General features: G+C 38.7%; 2 protein-coding genes across 7 annotated transcripts in view; one reads left to right on the top strand and one right to left on the bottom strand.

Annotated features, from left to right (window-relative positions):
- Positions 1 to 10,694, bottom strand: part of ide (insulin-degrading enzyme) — a 28,401-nt gene extending 17,707 nt beyond the window's left edge. For 4 of the 5 annotated variants that reach the window (XM_027014108.2, XM_027014110.2, XM_027014109.2 and 1 more), the window contains exons 1-10: positions 10,558 to 10,694; positions 9,013 to 9,173; positions 8,555 to 8,762; positions 6,434 to 6,603; positions 4,724 to 4,846; positions 3,554 to 3,666; positions 3,209 to 3,371; positions 2,811 to 2,903; positions 2,512 to 2,603; positions 521 to 601 (exon numbers count right to left, since the gene is read on the bottom strand). In XM_027014108.2, the coding sequence (XP_026869909.2) occupies positions 521 to 601; positions 2,512 to 2,603; positions 2,811 to 2,903; positions 3,209 to 3,371; positions 3,554 to 3,666; positions 4,724 to 4,846; positions 6,434 to 6,603; positions 8,555 to 8,762; positions 9,013 to 9,173; positions 10,558 to 10,649 (1,296 nt within the window). In that variant the 5' untranslated portion in view covers positions 10,650 to 10,694. Of the gene's footprint in view, positions 1 to 520; positions 602 to 2,511; positions 2,604 to 2,810; positions 2,904 to 3,208; positions 3,372 to 3,553; positions 3,667 to 4,723; positions 4,847 to 6,433; positions 6,604 to 8,554; positions 8,763 to 9,012; positions 9,190 to 10,557 lie in introns of all 5 variants that reach the window. The other variant, XM_027014114.2, reaches the window with a different exon arrangement.
- Positions 10,695 to 12,663: 1,969 nt separating this feature from the next.
- dennd10 (DENN domain containing 10) lies at positions 12,664 to 17,466 on the top strand. 2 transcript variants are annotated; one of them, XM_027014154.2, is made up of 9 exons: positions 12,664 to 13,090; positions 13,302 to 13,498; positions 14,385 to 14,464; positions 14,691 to 14,839; positions 15,113 to 15,224; positions 15,966 to 16,066; positions 16,304 to 16,411; positions 16,617 to 16,711; positions 16,798 to 17,466. In XM_027014154.2, the coding sequence occupies exons 1-9, from the start codon at positions 13,045 to 13,047 to the stop codon at positions 16,963 to 16,965; spliced, it is 1,056 nt and encodes a 351-aa protein (XP_026869955.1). In that variant the 5' UTR covers positions 12,664 to 13,044; the 3' UTR covers positions 16,966 to 17,466. The 2 variants fall into 2 exon arrangements, with proteins under 2 accessions (XP_026869955.1, XP_026869956.1); XM_027014155.2 differs by lacking the exon at positions 12,664 to 13,090 and having other exon boundaries at positions 14,404 to 14,464.
- The last annotated feature ends 8 nt before the right edge of the window (positions 17,467 to 17,474 follow it).

The raw sequence follows: 17,474 nt of genomic DNA, 5'->3' as shown, positions 1-17,474 counted from the left end.
ATTTTGACAGGGCATGACAAGAAAATTAGCCTGCTCAGTGCACATATCACACTGCCATGCAACATTACTAAAAACCTGCTAAATAAATAATGTGCCAATACATTCCTTCACAGAAGAACAAAGTAGCTAGCTAGCTATCTTACCTATATGTTACTTAACCAACTGTGTAGATTGCTTAAAGGCACATAGAACCTTAGCTGTTGGTTTTTTCTCTCCCTCTAGCCAGCAACAGAAAAAAATTTTACATTCCTAAAATGTAAAAAAAAATAAAAATAATAATAATAAAATTACTGTATAATCCTGAATATATTGCTCAAGGCATCAATGTGACCAGTCAAATATTCATATTCACAAGAGTAAACAGCTTGTAACCAAATGTATGCATGTAAAACAAACCACCAATATATCATTGACAAAACAATCCACACAGCAGCAAGCATCCGTAGCGGATTGGAAAAGTGCATGTAGCCATAGTGATTAACTTTCTCAGAAACATGAAAGGTTGAGAGAGAGAACCTACATGCAGAAGTCCAGCCACTTTAGAGGTGTATCCACGCGGACGCTCCTTATCCTTGAATCTGAAGGCCACTGTGTTCAAATCCTACACAGACACAAAACAATAATAAGACCATTGCTCCAAAAAAGCAAAAAAGATTGTTCTCTTTGATGAGTTGCTGCATTTAGCCGAGACTGCTTTCAGCTCTGTAGGAAATGTCAAGGTTTTCATAAATGCAAAATGTTTTATCCTGAACAGCTTGCTCTTTATACAGTGCCTTACAAAAGCTTTCAACCTCATTAAAAGGTCATCACATTCATCTGGATTACAAATGACAAATGGATATTTTGTGCAGTCCAATTAATTTAATTAACCTTGGCTTCATTAAAGAAAATATTCTGTGACTTCTGAACTACTGTGAAGTCAACAAGATCAAGGGATGTGCATACGACTGGTCTATATGGGAGGACAGTTAGAAAGAATCCATTACTGGGGGGGAAGAAACACATCAGAGTGACCCAGTTAAAATGTGGGATACAGTTTTGTGATCAAATGAGAAACATTCAAAACGCCATGCAGGTTAAAAAAATTAAAAATAAATGTAGCACTGGCCATTTCTTAAACACCAGCCCAACAGTGAAGTTGATATATTGCTAAAACAAACAAAACTCAAACAAAAAGGAGAGATTGTGCAAAACAGGGAGATACTGCAAGACAATCCGCTTCAGTCCGATATAAAAGTAAAGCTTGGGAGAAACTTCACCCGTGAGCAGGACAGTGATCCCAAGTGCAAGGCCAAAGCAACACAGAAATGGTTGAACAACTAAAAGGTGAATACTCTTCAATGGCCAACAGACAGATGAAAAATATGCAGCACTACTTGAAAACATCAGTCCGCAAGTGTTATCCAAACAGCCTGAGTAAATGTCACAGAAAGAAGGGGCACAAATTATCCCTAAACAGTAGAAGGTTATTCCAACTGACTTATAGCTGTTAATGCAGCAAAAGGTGGTTTTATCAAGTATAAGCATGAAGGAGTTTAAAATCCATGCAAACAGCATTTTTCAGTTTTTAATTTTTAAGCATTTGTTGACATAATAAATTTGGACTTTGAAAAGGTTAACTTTAAAACACATTGTTTTGCAGTAGACATGAGACTTGTGCAGATTTTCTCCAGTTAGTATTTGTAAACCTAATGTTATTTAAAATGATATTTAAAATGTGTCAAAAAAGTCCTTAAACAAAAAGGTCACAATCCAGGTCACACTGAATATACTACAGATAACATTCAAACATGCACTGTCATTTCATTAATGGCCTGAGAAAAGTCATACACACTGTGAAACAGTTAGCATTTATGCTTTACAGAACAAACATTCAGGAACATTCAGAAAAATTTGTGAACCACAAACATGGTTATTTTCAAATCTAGATTAAAAACATTTATAATTTTCTTTTGCCAATAAATGTGCTTCAACGCTGATATTTATTTCTGCTGCACTTTAAATATAAAACCTAATTACAATGTATTTAATCACTTGTGTTACACCTTTCTTTTATTTGGAAAATGTCTTCAATTAACTTGCCTATGAAATGTGCTATATAAATATACGCATCTTACCTTTCCTTGCGTCTCCACCTGAACACCAGCTGTTTGCATATCTTATTACCATTTGCCTGTGTACTACATCAAGTTTCAAATCTGCACAGTGACATCTCACTTCCGGGACATGGGGTGATCAGAACAGACTAGGATCTTAATATCTTCAATAGCAGTAAGATGGTTATGGTTCATTTGATATTCATGATGAAACGCTGGGGTTTTAATATATTCATTTATATATTTTGTCCAGTCTATAGCGTGGATGTACAATAATTACTTTTTGCATTGCTCCTGCTTAACTGTATTCCTGTTGCTGTTCTCAGCCCTCCACGTAAACATCTACTTTGCACCAGCATAAACCCTTAAGTCAGTCAAACATTCAACTACAAAAATGAACTGCTATTAAGCCTACCTTACACTCCTGGAAGACCCACTCCTGAGGGCCCTCTGTACGCAGCTTCTGAATGTACTGGAACATGTGAAAGACTATGTCCTCCACATGCACTGAACACAAAGAGGAAGTGGCACAACATTGAAGTCTAGACTGACTAGATGAATTAGTGAGCTTCAATCTGTCAAACATTTGACCAGACACCACCAGTGAAAACTCAAACCAGTTCATTTCTGTTATTTAATTATTTCAATTCAGTATCAAGTTATTTTAGCATTTCAAACACAAGCTTCACCAACACCCTTCCCCCTGGTGCTCACACAATCCTTCTTCTGTTAAATCCACATTGATGATGAAGAACATGAACCCCCGGGCTCCCTCCTTCTGGCCTCCAACTAAAGTGTTAACCCAGCCTAAACATCAGAAACGCGAACGTTAACACAAAACATACACCACTGACAGATCAAACAACACCAATTCTTCATGTGCAGAATCCACTGGCTTCACATAGATATTGGTGACTTCATACAGTTTCATATCCCAAAAGGACACTCTAAAAGTAGTATACTATACATCATAGCATAAATAGCAAAATACAGATGGTTTCCCAGAAATGGATTACGACTAGACTAGGACCAAACTGCAATGCCAACTGTGGAAAACCTTAAGTCTCCATAGATGGTAGCTATATTCTGTGAAGCTCAACACCACACCCCACCTTTGGCTTTCAGTTCAGACAGCAGACTCCCTGGGCCCTCATGTCCTATAAGGTGGCCCAGATAATGACCAGGGTTGGATTTGTAGTACTTCTGTAGGTCTGGGATGGGGAAGGTTACATACAGGTTCCTGATGTCCTTAATGGGTACCACCTTATAAAATTGCTGCAGAAAGATACACAGATTTATAGCAGAACAATGTGCAGAAAGACCAAGTATTTAGTGTGGACCTGCTTGAAACATATATTGCATTTGTAATACTACATTGCAAATACATTATTAGGACGTCAGTGGTTGAAGCTAACTATAGTATTGTAATGCCTTGAGTTTCTCATTCAATGGCTCACCCTAAGATGCTCTTCCTGAAATGGGTGTTCAGGGAATTCTGGGATAGGCACGGATTTATTTTCCACCTCTCCGAAGAGTTTGACCACCATAGACGTCAACTCATCCAGAGATTCTGACAAGACACATACAGCACAATCACAATCCTAGCATCACACAAACAAAATTCTCAGAACAGGAAGCAGACTTGCACATGGAGTTACATTTTCATGCCTTTTCTCTTGCCAAATACCCCAACATGCAAAGACTCATGAATCATCTGGCAGAGGCTGCCTGTGTACTAGGCTGATGTCTTTAAAGATTCAAGGTCAACTCTGTCTGAACGCGAGTCTGTCTCTCATATTAGCCAAACCACTGGAGGAACCCCCCCCCCCAAAAAAAACCCTAAATGCTATACTGGCTCTTTGTGGGGGAAGAGCTGTAAAAGTCATTGGTTATGAGGTCATGCCATCATAAAACTAGCTGCCAAATGTGCCCCTGTCCAGCTGTCAGAGAAACATGCACATTTAAGACAATGCAAAACACCATTACCATGGTTACTGAACAGACCAGCAATATTTCCATTTAGCAGTCCAAAGTCAATTCAGATAACACATTTAATAAACAAGTTGCACTATAGGAAATCAGAGATCCTGAGGTACAAAGCCATCATTTTGAGGGCAGAATGTGCAAAAACTCATAAAAATTGTACCCTAGACAGTGTCAGGGGACTGCTTGGTTTTTGACAGCCTGTGTGAAACACCACAACTTTGAAAAACCCAGTCAACTGTCAGGAGAGGGAGAGAAAAGGGACACATCCTAAACACAGACTCTCCCTGCCCCCGACAGAGAGGCCAAGACTAAAACAAAGAATTCACCAACATCTTCTGTCCAACGGAGGGACAGAAGATTGTACAACCTCTGAAGAGTAAGATGTCAAAAGCATTTTACGGGTGCTTGTGCTTGAAAGTGCAGCAGAAGCAAGTCCCTTGTGTGCACTATACAAGTAATTTACAAATGTATCAAGGCATGGGATTTGAATTTATGATGTGCCAGCTCCTGTAAAGAGCAGGGAAGCAGTCAATCTCAGAAGGCCTGCAGTAAAAACAAATCTGCACATGACATGGCTGAGGGCTCACAGTCTAAGTGCAAGTGACTTCAGCAGGGTGCATGCGTATCTGCAAGTGACTGACCTCTCCCCAGAACACAAAGTCCCATGAGATTTGAAGAATAAAACGTGGAGTGGAATTTCAGCAACTCCTGACGAATGTCAATGCCATCTTGTGAGGGCCTTGTTTCCAGGGTCAGCTTGTTGCCTGTTATTTAAAAAAATTAATTAAATAAATAAATTTTTAAAAAAGTGCATGTGGTATTACAGACCTATTCAGAACTGGGCTGCATGATAAGAATAATAATAAAAGTTCCCGAGTACTGGTTTTTGCAGTATTTGCCTGGGCAATCTCTGAAATTCCTAATGAATGTAATGTGGGTGGTTTTGAAGAATCACGTCATTCACATGCTCCAACAAATGTCAAAAATAATGTGGTCAATCTTTATCCATGTCACAAACACGCTTTAAGGTACAGCAACACACAATACAATTGTAACATTCAGTAGTGACAGCACAATATAGACCACACAGAAAATCCAGCCTTTTGGCATTGGTTGCTAAAAGAGCCAAATGCGGTTTCTTATTGTTCAACAACCACATAGCTCTGTGATGTGAACTAGCCGGTTCTAATATCACACCATCCTGTCATGCAGAAAGGTGCTCCATAAATTCATGTCTGCTGACCCAGTAGAAAAAACATCAGATAGGAGCTTCATTTCTCCGGCATGTGGATGTCGTTCAAAAAGAACTGCACGGACAGCCTCATTGTTTTCATTCAGTCCACTAGTCAGGGCTAATTTTAGGGCAGGTATGGCTTATATAACTCAAGACTGCCACCACCTGGTTACTCAGGATCAGATAAATCTTATGATGGTGGATCATAAATCGATTTGGCCATTATCCCCTTGTGCCTGTTATTTTGGCAGTTTAGTGGTCACTGCCTTTCTGAACAAAGAAAGGCAGACAGACATACATAGCCACAGCTCTCAGGAGGTGCTGTAAAGCTTTGGCCTTGCTTCTGACTGCAAAGGGAAATGGGATAAGATTTGTCTGGTCCAGAGCCAATTTCCTTCCCAGAGTTTTGGACTCAGCACACAGACATCAAGGATTTGTTCATTTGCAAGTGTAAACTGCCCTGTAAAAATACAGACAGCTGTATTAAAGGTTTCTCCTTTAATTAGCATAATTTTAGACATTACCATTGAACAAGCAGCCATGCAAATTTGGAAGGTGTAGACACAGGTGTGTTTGACAATGTACATTTTCCAACCACCTGGTGCTTTATAGAGCTGACCATCTAAAGAGAAGTTAAATAAAACCATGGTCATATTTGATGTGTGCATGTTGAGTTTGTGCCATAAATGTTTAATCAAAAACCAAATTAATACCAATTTGGTTTTAGATCAATAATTTCGCTGTGTGTGTTAATTGCTGGGCTTGACATGACACATGAAAATGTTTAATAATATGTCAAATCAATAACTACAATGAGACCCAACAAGACAAATCAGCACCTTTATTAAATTATCTATCTGAGTGCCAACAAAAGTGACCACGTGATCATATATTCTTTAACAGAAAGATTCCAGTTCCAGATGGTAAATAGGAGTCAGCATGAAGCAGGTATGGTAGGTTCAGGAGTGCACAGCAGTTTAAACAACCCAGCTGACATTAATGGCTTCTTATTTAACCCTTGAGAAAGCACAGAACACTGGAGTATTTCAGTTCCTGGACTTTCTGTAGGCAAGATCATTTAGACTTTCCATAGAAAGGAAAAAAAAAAAAAGGATACCTGTTCCAAACTTGCTAAAGGGGTGATGAGGATTCCCAGTGGCCTTCTCCAGCTGAAAGAGTCTCCAGGCATCATTCATCAAGTTCTTCTCGTGCTCAGAGTCCACAGCATTCACTTCACGGTCTTTACAGCTCTCATCAAACAGAGGACACAGGAAGAACTGGGAAAACCTACCCAAAAAACAAACAACAAAAAAAAAAAGGTAAAAACAAAGTGCATATGACACAGCCTTCAAGCATGCATACATATTAATAGTGTATTAAATCATTAAATTGATCAATTTTTCATGATTGCCAGCTACAAGGACATTAGTAAAGTCTGAGTAAACTTGATCACAGAATAACCAAGATTACCAAGGATACAAATATAATACCACCACGATTCACGCTTAACAGGTCCAACAATCCTAACTCCCGAAAGCATCCATCAAACAAAATATGTCACCTGGCAGCACGAACAAAAAGCACTCTAACCCAAATTTACCTTGGGGGCATAGATTGGAAAGCCCTGATACACAGGAGCACCACCCACACCACCACAACCAAAAGAGACAGACGGTAAGAAAGAAAAGATATGGTTCTGTTCAAACAAACTGAGCAGAGTCCAAATGTCATGCAAATATGGCACATAAACTGTTGAGTAACTATGCAAAGCCAGGAAAACCTTACAAGATAGCCAAGCATCTCAGCACATAGCTGGTACATACAAACATATTGCATTAGTCTTACTCAAATTTGCACTTTTAGGACAGTTGTTTGAAGATTACTATTCATTTAGATTAGGAAATGAAGGACTGAGGATTCCATTTATTAACAGAGGCACTGAAGTATTTATGCCTATAAGATGCATTACTGAAGTATAAAAATGTTTCATGTCTCATTTAAATCTTGAATGACAGTGAATTCGCAATAGGAACAAAGGAAAATTTGACCAGAAGTTGGTTATCAAATAGAAGGTTTGTAACCCATCAGACTGGGGGGGAGAAAAAAAAGTTACACACATACTTATACACATGAAAAAATATCCATGTCAAGAGCTCCAGAAATATTATCCAGCAATTAAAGATGACTATAACTATTAAAAGCATAACCTATAATTAACTGATACCATGTGTAAGGAACACTGGTTCACATTCACAATAAAGATCAACTATCCCAAAGAAGTTGCATCAGCATGGCATCATCATGACTGGAACATGCAGGAGTCAACAGGTGTCCCAAATGCGTTTAGCAGCAGTGATGTCAGGTGCAAAGTCTTAAACACACACACAAAACCCACCTACCCACACCAGCAAACCCCCACACCCATAAACCCGACTTTGCCAAAATCTTCTCCGCCTCTCTAAAGGCATGATCACACATGAAAAACAGAATTGTCAATAAATTAGATTAATAAACACACACATACTTGCTATGAAGAAAGGTACTTAACTTGGCATACTTAAAGGCAGTAAGTGAATATAATCAGGCAATTCAGCCCTTGAGAAAACATGAAACACTGATCATGACAGCCAATCGTTTCAAGCAACTCCCAATATTACTGTGATCTGTGACCACAAATGAGATCAAAAACAAGGAGAGTAAAAATAAAAATAACACTACTGACCCAAACTATAATCTGTTATTTAAAATAAATATCATTATCTTATAATACATTTTTTACAAATTGAAAAGAGCACCACGACTCCCCGCGAATAAGTAAACACACACCACTAGTAAATGTCATCTGATCTCAAAACTCTATTCATAGTTTAACAGTTTTACACCTTGGGTTTCTAGACAGGCTGAGATCTTTTAACATTTAATGCGTACACACATACCAGATGACTTATTAGAAACTAAAAGGACCAGAATTAGCTGGCAACAGTGTCATTTTTGCTGTAACTGTTCACTTTAAAACATGGCAGAACCACAACCAATATAAAAACACTATGCCATTATTATTATTATTATTATTAATTATTAGTTGCATTTATATAGCGCCTTTCGCAAATGCAAGGACGCTTGCCAACACCTGGACGCGTATTCAGTTGACGAAATTTGAAACACATGAACAAAAACAAGGACTTCACCACAGTGCTTTGGCACAGAGCGGCTGGTCTTTAGTCTCCGGCTTGCTCACCTGTCCAGTGCCCCCTGCAGGTGCTCATGGGAGACATCGAAGTAGTAGTTGGTGTGCTCCCCACTGGTGAAAGCATTGGAGCTACCCGCATGCTCGCTCAAGAACTGACTGTATTCATTCTCTTTGGGATACTTCTCAGTGCCCAGAAATAGCATGTGCTCACAAAAATGAGCCAGACCAGAAATGTTCGGAGGATCCGACAACGAACCTGATAAAACGACAGAAGAGGACACCTCTAAGCAAATATGTCTCTTTGCCTAAAACAAAAGTAAAAAGAAAATAGAAATAATCCATACTAAACGCAAAACACCATAAATGATTAATGGAAAAGCATCATGACAAATTGGAGCATACAGATGATATCCTCAAAGACGGAGTTATATCAACAAGGATAGATGCAGCATCTGAAACTCAAAGAAAGGTTGCGAGATGCTTTCTCCCACCCCCGCCCCCTTCACCTATGTGAACATCAAGTGCTGCTGACGCCTTGTCCGTGGTGGGATCACTGATGAGCATCGCTTTCAGACCGTTGGTGAACTCCAGTCCCCTGTACACCCTCTTGTCTTCTGGAGAGCGAATGATGTCACTCACCACCCTCTCCACTGCTGGCTCACTCATTCTGAGATTTGAAACAACTTGGACATAAGAGAACATTGTCATGATATTGTTCTTTTGATGTGTTTTGTTGAATTTTCTTTGTTAACAATTATAACTTGCTGAATGACATTTGGGACAGTTTTAAGAGGAGAGTTTCTCAAACCTTTTAGACCAATTAAGCAAATAACTGAATCCTCCAAATACCAGCTATAAATTACAGAAACAGAATTGTGTTACACCCACATACTTATACACAGTAGTCCTATATGAAGTGTGAGCACTTAATTCAATGAGATAAGTGAGCAAAGATGTAGCTATGAAATATCAGGTACATCTTTGTGAAGTTTAAGAACCAGAGCTCTAAAGTATGTGGTGGAAACAATGTGCTTTTTACTTAGCAAAAACAAATTTCAGGATGGGCAACATTAATACAGAATTAATTATTCTTTTCCTAAATGTGCTACACTGATATATGCAGTCTGAGTTTCTTAATCAAAGAAATTATTTTTTGTGACTTACACCCTACTTATTTATAAAAAGTAAATGTGTTCCCTAGAAAGCTGGGCATAAGAAAATACAGAAATGTACATCTCCTGTACACAGGTTAAATCTAGGTGTCTTACTTCTAGACCACAAAGGTTGAAGACTAACCATCTGACACCAATGTTCTGGGGTGTTCCTGAACATTTCCCGAACAGGGTGCTGAATCAAAAGTATGACTTTTATGGTAGGATTTAACACTGAACTTAATATTAAAACGTTACACACCAGGAGGTTACAAACATCGTCGTCGTGTGTTAAAATAAATAAGTGATGACCCATCTGCTCCTTAGTTTCTCCTCACCTGCCACATGCTCTTGACAGACCCTCTCACACACAACAAAGCTGAATGCTGATCAAACACCGGTACACGTGAGAATCTTTACTTTACACAGCCAATTTAACATTACTGAATTTGTAATTAAAGCCATGTAAGATGGTGTCCCTCTTCCGTAGTCACATAAATTAAAAATCAAGTAGCTAGAGTTATGAATAATGTGTCGAGCCAGACAAGCTGGTGACTAAAGAGGAATTTCGCTTTCAACAGCTCATGTAAGACTAAGAAACTAGCCAGCTAGCTAGGTAGATAACACCAGACCAACACCGCCCAAACCCTGTCCAGGCAGCGTTAGCTAACTAGTGCCAGTAAAAACGAGGATTTGTCAACACTAAAGATTATGAAGACAACTTTAAAGCGCCCGTTAGGATGAGTCTGGGCAGAAGTGTGGCTTGGCTAAACTGGCTAAGTACGCTTCTGTATGTTAGCTAGCTAGCTAGCAATCGTGGTGTGAGCCAAAGGACATTGATCAAAATTTCCGTAACGGAGGAAAATTAAGGAAACTCAAGTTGATATTCCGTTTACTTACCTAACGCGTCGACAAAAATATGATTGAGTTTTCTTTTCTGTAATGAGAATGGATGTCGTTATCTGTGCTGACCGGCTAAAACATCGCAGCATTCTACAGCGCTCAACAACAAAACGCGTATGTAGCCGTCAGGCCGCCATGATTCCTGTAGCCCCAACCAATCAAGAGCCAGAATTTAATGTTTCCTTGATTTCTCTAGTCCTAACCAATCAAGAGCCAGAATTTAATGTTTCCGTGATTCCTCTAGCTCTAACCAATCAAGAGCCAGAATTTAATTTAATGTTTCCATGATTTATGTAGTCCTAATCAATCAATAGTCAGAATTTAATGTTTCCATGATTTCTGTAGTCCTAACCAATCAAGAGCCAGAATTTAATGTTTCCTTGATTTCTCTAGACCTAACCAATCAAGAGCCAGAATGTAATGTTTCCATGATTCCTCTAGCTCTAACCAATCAAGAGCCAGAATTGAATTTAACGTTTCCATGATTTCTGTAGTCCTAACCAATCAAGAGCCAGAATTTCATGTTTCCATGATTTCTGTAGTCCTAACCAATCAAGAGCCAGAGTCTCATGTTTTCATGATTTCTGTAGTCCTAACCAATCAAGAGCCAGAATTTCATGTTTCCATGATTTCTGTAGTCCTAACCAATCAAGAGCCAGAGTCTCATGTTTTCATGATTTCTGTAGTCTTAACCAATCAAGAGGCAGAGGTTCATGTTTCGGGAAAGCGAGTCCATAAAGGCAATTTGCTACACCATCAACGTCTGGGACAGGTACATTTTGCAAATAGCTTTTACTTCTCTAGAAAATATATTTTTCAACATTTCAAAAATGTCTATTAACACTATTCATTTGGTTAGGTTCGATTAACCAGGAAATCCCTTTACTACTAAACAGATACACTTTTTTAATCTATTTTATCTATTTTCTTTATCTATTTTTAGTATTTTTACTCTGAGCAACGTGTTGTAGTTCACTCCTCACAGTATTCTATTTCTCTTAAAGGAATTTATTGTATGAGCACATTATTATTTAGTTCGAATAATGAAATAGACCAATTTAAAAAACTAAATCACGTGTAAACAATAAGCTGTATTTAAGCTAACTCAGCGACATTGTCAGATAAAATAAAATTCTTGCACGAAACTTCACTGGATTAAATTTTATTCACCTTAATTTCAGTGAATTTGTATGTTGAACATTAACTAAATAAACCGAAGCTGGAAGATGTTATTAGCAATATAGTATTATTTAACAAAAGCAATACTGAAGCAATAAAATGTAGGTCTAATGTAATCGACATCACATTATTCTACTTGCTGTAGAGTACTGTACTAAGCCAGCACTGTACTCTGAACTGTTCTGGCTGCTACCGGTGGCTGCTATGTTCAGGGTAGCATGTCACTGATTGCTATGCACAACTCGCTTTACATATGCCCAGTACTGTGTACTGTACTAAATAATTGCACTGTCTACTCATTTTGTATTTGTCCTGTCCTGTATTTATTATTGTTTATTTAATGACATTTTGCACTATATTGGACTGTTTGCACTTGTGTAGCATGTTGTCTGTCGCACTGTTGTTTTTGTGTTGCACCATGGTCCTGGAGGAACATTGTCTCGTTTTTGTTGTGTACTTGTATATAGCTGAAATGACAATAAAAACACCTCTTTGAACTTTGAACTTTGATCAGTGAGTAATGTGCGCACCACTCTTAAATTACGAACAGCTAGGCCAACACCACGCTAGTATGTGAGGCAATTATAATATTTTAGGTTTATATGTATGTTCTTTTTAAAGAATGAAAAACAGCGTTTTCCTGCATAAACTTGTGCTTCATTAATTAAGTCATCTTGGTCGAGATTACTGGAGAGATTTTGGAACTAGAATTCTTAGCAACCGATTGTTTGAAGCTGCAAATACTATAATAAACATTATAATAAATACTATATTTGAAGCTACAAATACTATAATAAACTAGCTTCCTTTTTTTCAAACGTTTGTCCCAGTTCGGCAGTACTACCACCACCGCCACGTTAGGGGGCAACACCGATATAATAACTAATGTGGAGAGGATTTTAAAAACTCCCGGAAGAGCGCAGTTATATTGCTTCTGACCGCTGGTTGTTTTGCGACTGTTTGTGTTGACAGAGTCATAGTTTGTGATTTCTGTATGTTTGGCACCTTTTTTAAATGGCTAAATAATATTTTTTGTATCGTCTCAAATGCATACTTATTTTTGCTAATTTGTCCATTGCCTCAAAGAACTACCTATCTACTTAAAACCTAAAGCTAATTAAAAAAGACGTCTGGAGATTTCCATTACTCGTTGGATGCTGCAGGAAGTGGGTCCGTATGTAGTATTAATACACTGACATCTTACTATAGTAATGAATTACCCAGTCAATGCCCTGTCAGTGTAGCTGTTTATTGTTTTCCACCGGGTTTTTGAGAAGACGTTAAAACGTGCTCCGGGAATGGGACATGGCTGAGTCCGAGACTCAGCTGATGTTGAGTGTCGGGTTGATTGGTAAGAGCGTTTATAAACACATGCCACTTATCCTTCAGAGCAAGGGTTCACATGTCTGGTTGGTGATTGCCCTGCTCATACGTACTTCATTCAACTGATTAGTAAATTAGTTGTCTGGTTTAGTAGGCATGTTGTAACAGGCAACTCACAAAGCTGTGCTAGACTCGGGAACATTATTGCTTTTGACTAGCCACAAGTTATTTTTCCATAGAGAAGGATGTCAATGCGGACACGCTGTGGGTGTGGTGTTACCCTTCAGTAAGCGCTGAACTGCGTGATGTGCTCTTGAGAAAATGTTGTCTGACACTGGACAGTCTAGTGCTGCACACATTTGTTTTTGGACAGTACTATCGGACTTGGTACTACATCAGCACCGTGGATGTCCAGGAGCCCACGGTCCTCAAGAAGGTAAAGTTGTAGATTTAAGATTTTCTGAGGTGCCCTGTGGATTTGGATTAGAGCCCTTGCCAAGAAAAAAGTAAAGATTGCACTGAAAGTGGCCAAGATAAATATTAGAATGACATACTTAGGAGGGAATAGGACTGTTATCTCCTGGAGTACCACATCACTCCAGTTTGGTTTTCTTGCTACACCAAACCTTATTCTACAGAGCTTCATAGTTTAGTTGATATCCACTTGTACCATTTATACTTGAACCTGGATAGCACTAAATGAAGCAGAATAGAGGCCCTCCAAAATTCAAGTCATTAATCCTTGGTTTATAGTATGTATATACCACCTAAAGGCAGATTTACACAAATGTAGTTTTGCTTGCTTGATTTATTTAATAATTAAATTGTTGAACAGTTTCTCCAGTTTCAAATTTGGTGCATTTTGCAGGGCTATTTTATCAACTGCAGAACATTTTAAAATGTTAATCTAATAGTGAATTTCATTAATACAATTTACACAGTGTTTATAGTTTACTTTTCCTCATTAGTGCTCTGAGGGTGACGCTCAGTCCTATTGAATATGTGTACACTGTTGAATTTGTGTATCCTGACGACCTAAGTATTGAAGAGCCACATATTCTGTAAACTCAAGTCACAGTGGCATCAGAAACTGTGGCTGACCACTTTGAGTTAGAATTGATGTATACCTTTATTTGAAGCAGTTTTTAAAATATTTCCACACACTGATTTTGCAGAGGTAACTTGAGTCAAACAAGGACATGTTCTGTGCTTAACAGGATGTGTTGCAGTGGTGTGATGACATTTGAAGATTGTACCCAGTGCTGTAATGTTTAATGTTTCAGACGAATCATGATCCAAGCCTGATGTTTTTTCCCCTAAAGGTTACACATTTTTCTGTAGTTATTACAGCCAAGGATTTCAACCCTGAGAAGTATGCTGCTTTCAGTCGTGTTCTGTGCAGGTAAGCCATATATTTTATTACAACAGTGGAAGTCATTTTTAGTTTAAATGTAAAATACTTAAGTGAGTACAGAGTATGCGTTCCCTTGCTAATGTCAGCCATTGCCACTTATTGCTTTTTTTAAATGCAGAACTGCTCTGTTTCATTTGATGTTTCACAAACAGACTGTCTTAACCTGTATCTGCATAATTCAAGTTAAATGGCTTTGCTATGTGTGCTTCATCAGGATGTACGTCAAGCATGGTAATCCAGTAAAAATAATGGAGGGCTACATTGCTGTCCTAACCAAGGGTATCTGCCAAAGCGATGAGAATGGTTCCTTCCTCATCAGGGATTATGATGTCAGAAAAGCCTACTTGGCCGGATCCATAAAAGGTAAGAGATGAGTGTATTCTATTCAAAGAATGAACCAGAGAATAAAAACCAGTGTTCACAGAGTACCGTAGTCCTTATACTGTATAGCTAAATCTTTGCTGATTGCTGGCATTGTTGTCTGTATTGTTTCCTTGTAAGAACCTAAAAGATGGTCAGTAACTGCTCCAGATATAGCACTTGTAGAGACGTTTGACATGTAGCTGAATAACTGTGACCTGGGTATCCTGCTTAGGGTCTGAGATGTCTAACTTTCCCTGCGTCTCTTTGATGCAGATGTAGTTTCTCAGTTTGGGATGGAAACCATCATCCTGTACACAGCGCTCATGTTGAAGAAAAGGATTGTGATCTACCACCCTCGTGTTGAGGCTCTGTTGGAGTTCACAAGGTAATCACCACAGTAATCATTCTTACATGTAGTGATTGAAAAACCATCTAAATTATGACCGATGGTGGCACTAGAGTAAAAACCATGGCGTTGTCGTCATTCAGTGGTAGATCATTAAACATATAGACCTGAGCACTGAGAGTTGAGGGGATTTGTACTCTAGTTCATGGTATTATTAGATTATTTGTATTCTAGTTCATGTTATTAGGATCATGAAGTTTCCCATGTTGAATTGTTGATACTTGAATCGTTAAGTTACCTATATGTGGTCCAGCCCAAGGGTAAAGAGTGTGTAAGGAGCAGACGATAGCCAGTTAGACAGAGTACCCTGGTGGGTCTAAGATTGAGACTGAGAGTAGCATTAGACAAGTAGACAAGAGACTCTGCTATTGCTGGTAAATATTTTTTGTATTTTTCATTAGGGTTATTTGCCTTTTTGGTCTTATATGGCATTACACCCCTGTAACTGGAATTTTGGGGAAAAAATAAATCCCCAGCATTGCATCGCTATTTCCTGAGTCGGACTCTTATCCCCACTCTGTTATGCTGTTGCAGGATCACACTTATAATTATGTATTCAGCTAAATGCCATAAATGTAAATTATATATTCTACCCTGCAGAACATTCCTTGAGTAGCATTTTCAGCTCAATATGGATAAAGGCAAAAGGAGCATTTTTAGAGCAGGCCAACTAGGTGTGCCCAGCAGCTTCAGTGTATCCGATTTTTTCCCTTTAAACAGAGCACTTCCTGCCTTGGCATGGCACCGAAAAGACTGGTCCATTCTGCACCCGTACGTTCACCTGGAGGACAGGGAGCTGGAGAGCCTAAGATCATGTACAGGTATAGAGGGAGTTGGTATTTTAAAAATATTCTTGGCTTGAAAAAGGGATTTCCATTTTTGGAGGGGCATGTTATTGTGCAGTGACTGTTTGATCAAGGTAGGGCAGGGGGTGCTGCAGTTTAGGCCTCAGTATCTGCTTTTCCATGTTCTTTTACTGCTCATAGTTTAAAATGCAGATTGTTTTACTTTTATGGACATGGACTCTTATTGCTGCTGTGTGTTCTGTTTGTGCTCAGGATATGTTGCAGGCTTCGTGGATCCTGAGGTTACCAACAGATCAGATCTCTTCGATGTTTTTGTGAATCTTCCAGACAGTGAAATTACCATTTCTCAACATGCCAAAGGTCAGAGGGTTTTTTTTTTGTTTGTTTTTGTTCTTTTTAAAGTGAGTGCATGTACTAAAATATATATGTTTTATATAGGGAACATTTTTTAAACATTATCTGGTATACACTTGCAGTGTTTGAGGAACGGGCAAGCATTTTTGCTGTGTCACCGCTTACTTTAACCTTGAATAGTTACTCTAATTTGCTTCTTGCATTCTTCCAGAGGCAATGGCGATGGGAAAACTACATAAGGAGATTGGTCACTTTATCGTCCAGTCCGCAGAGGACACAGATCGTGCAGATGTCCAAGTTATCAAGGTAAACTGATTTTTGCACAAATGCACGGTGGCTACCTTTTTGTCCCCAGTTTGATATTTACATTTTGCCTTTCTGTCTTTTGTTAGGATATCTCCGTGAAGACCAAGGAGATCCTCAATAATTTGGTATCTCTTGCTGAGGAAGGGCAAGACGCAAAGTTGACTCTGGAGATGCTAAAGCAGCGACACTTCCCCCCAGCAACTGAGAATTTCCTCTTTCGCTTAGCTGCTGCCGAGCAGCTCCTGAAGATTTAACCGCTCATTGCGCTCCGGGAACCGCTGAGATTACTGCTAATACTGAAAATGATTGTGACCATATGTAATGTGTAATTGCAAAATTGAATTTACAAAGTGTGTTATAAAGATTGTTATTTTCAAGGATACAGCATGTGCCTCAGACCTGTTCAGACAGGAATATGACACGGCCTTTTTAGCTGTGGCCAAGACCCTGTCTGCCATCATCTATGTCTCTCTTCCTTCGGGAAGGTGCTTCTTTTTGTCGCTCTGACCTGATGAGTGCAAATGGTGTGGATGGATTTGTTTAATGTCGAAGATGGCATGTTGAGATTAGGGTGTGAAAGGAAGGTGATTCATTAGATGCCTTTAAAAATTAAGTTGGCTTTGTTTGCTTAAATGTTTCAATTAACTGCACAAATCCTCAAATTTTATCATTTAATAAAAAGTATTATTAACATGAACAGAGAAATTACTATATTGATTGTATGAAATATAAATTGGTTCTGATTTTGATTCTCATTAAGTAC

Source organism: Electrophorus electricus, chromosome 11 (assembly GCF_013358815.1).
Source record: "Electrophorus electricus isolate fEleEle1 chromosome 11, fEleEle1.pri, whole genome shotgun sequence".
NCBI lineage: Eukaryota > Metazoa > Chordata > Actinopteri > Gymnotiformes > Gymnotidae > Electrophorus > Electrophorus electricus.
The sequence above is the reverse complement of the archived record's forward strand: the minus strand, read 5'-3'. Positions and strand labels throughout refer to the sequence as shown.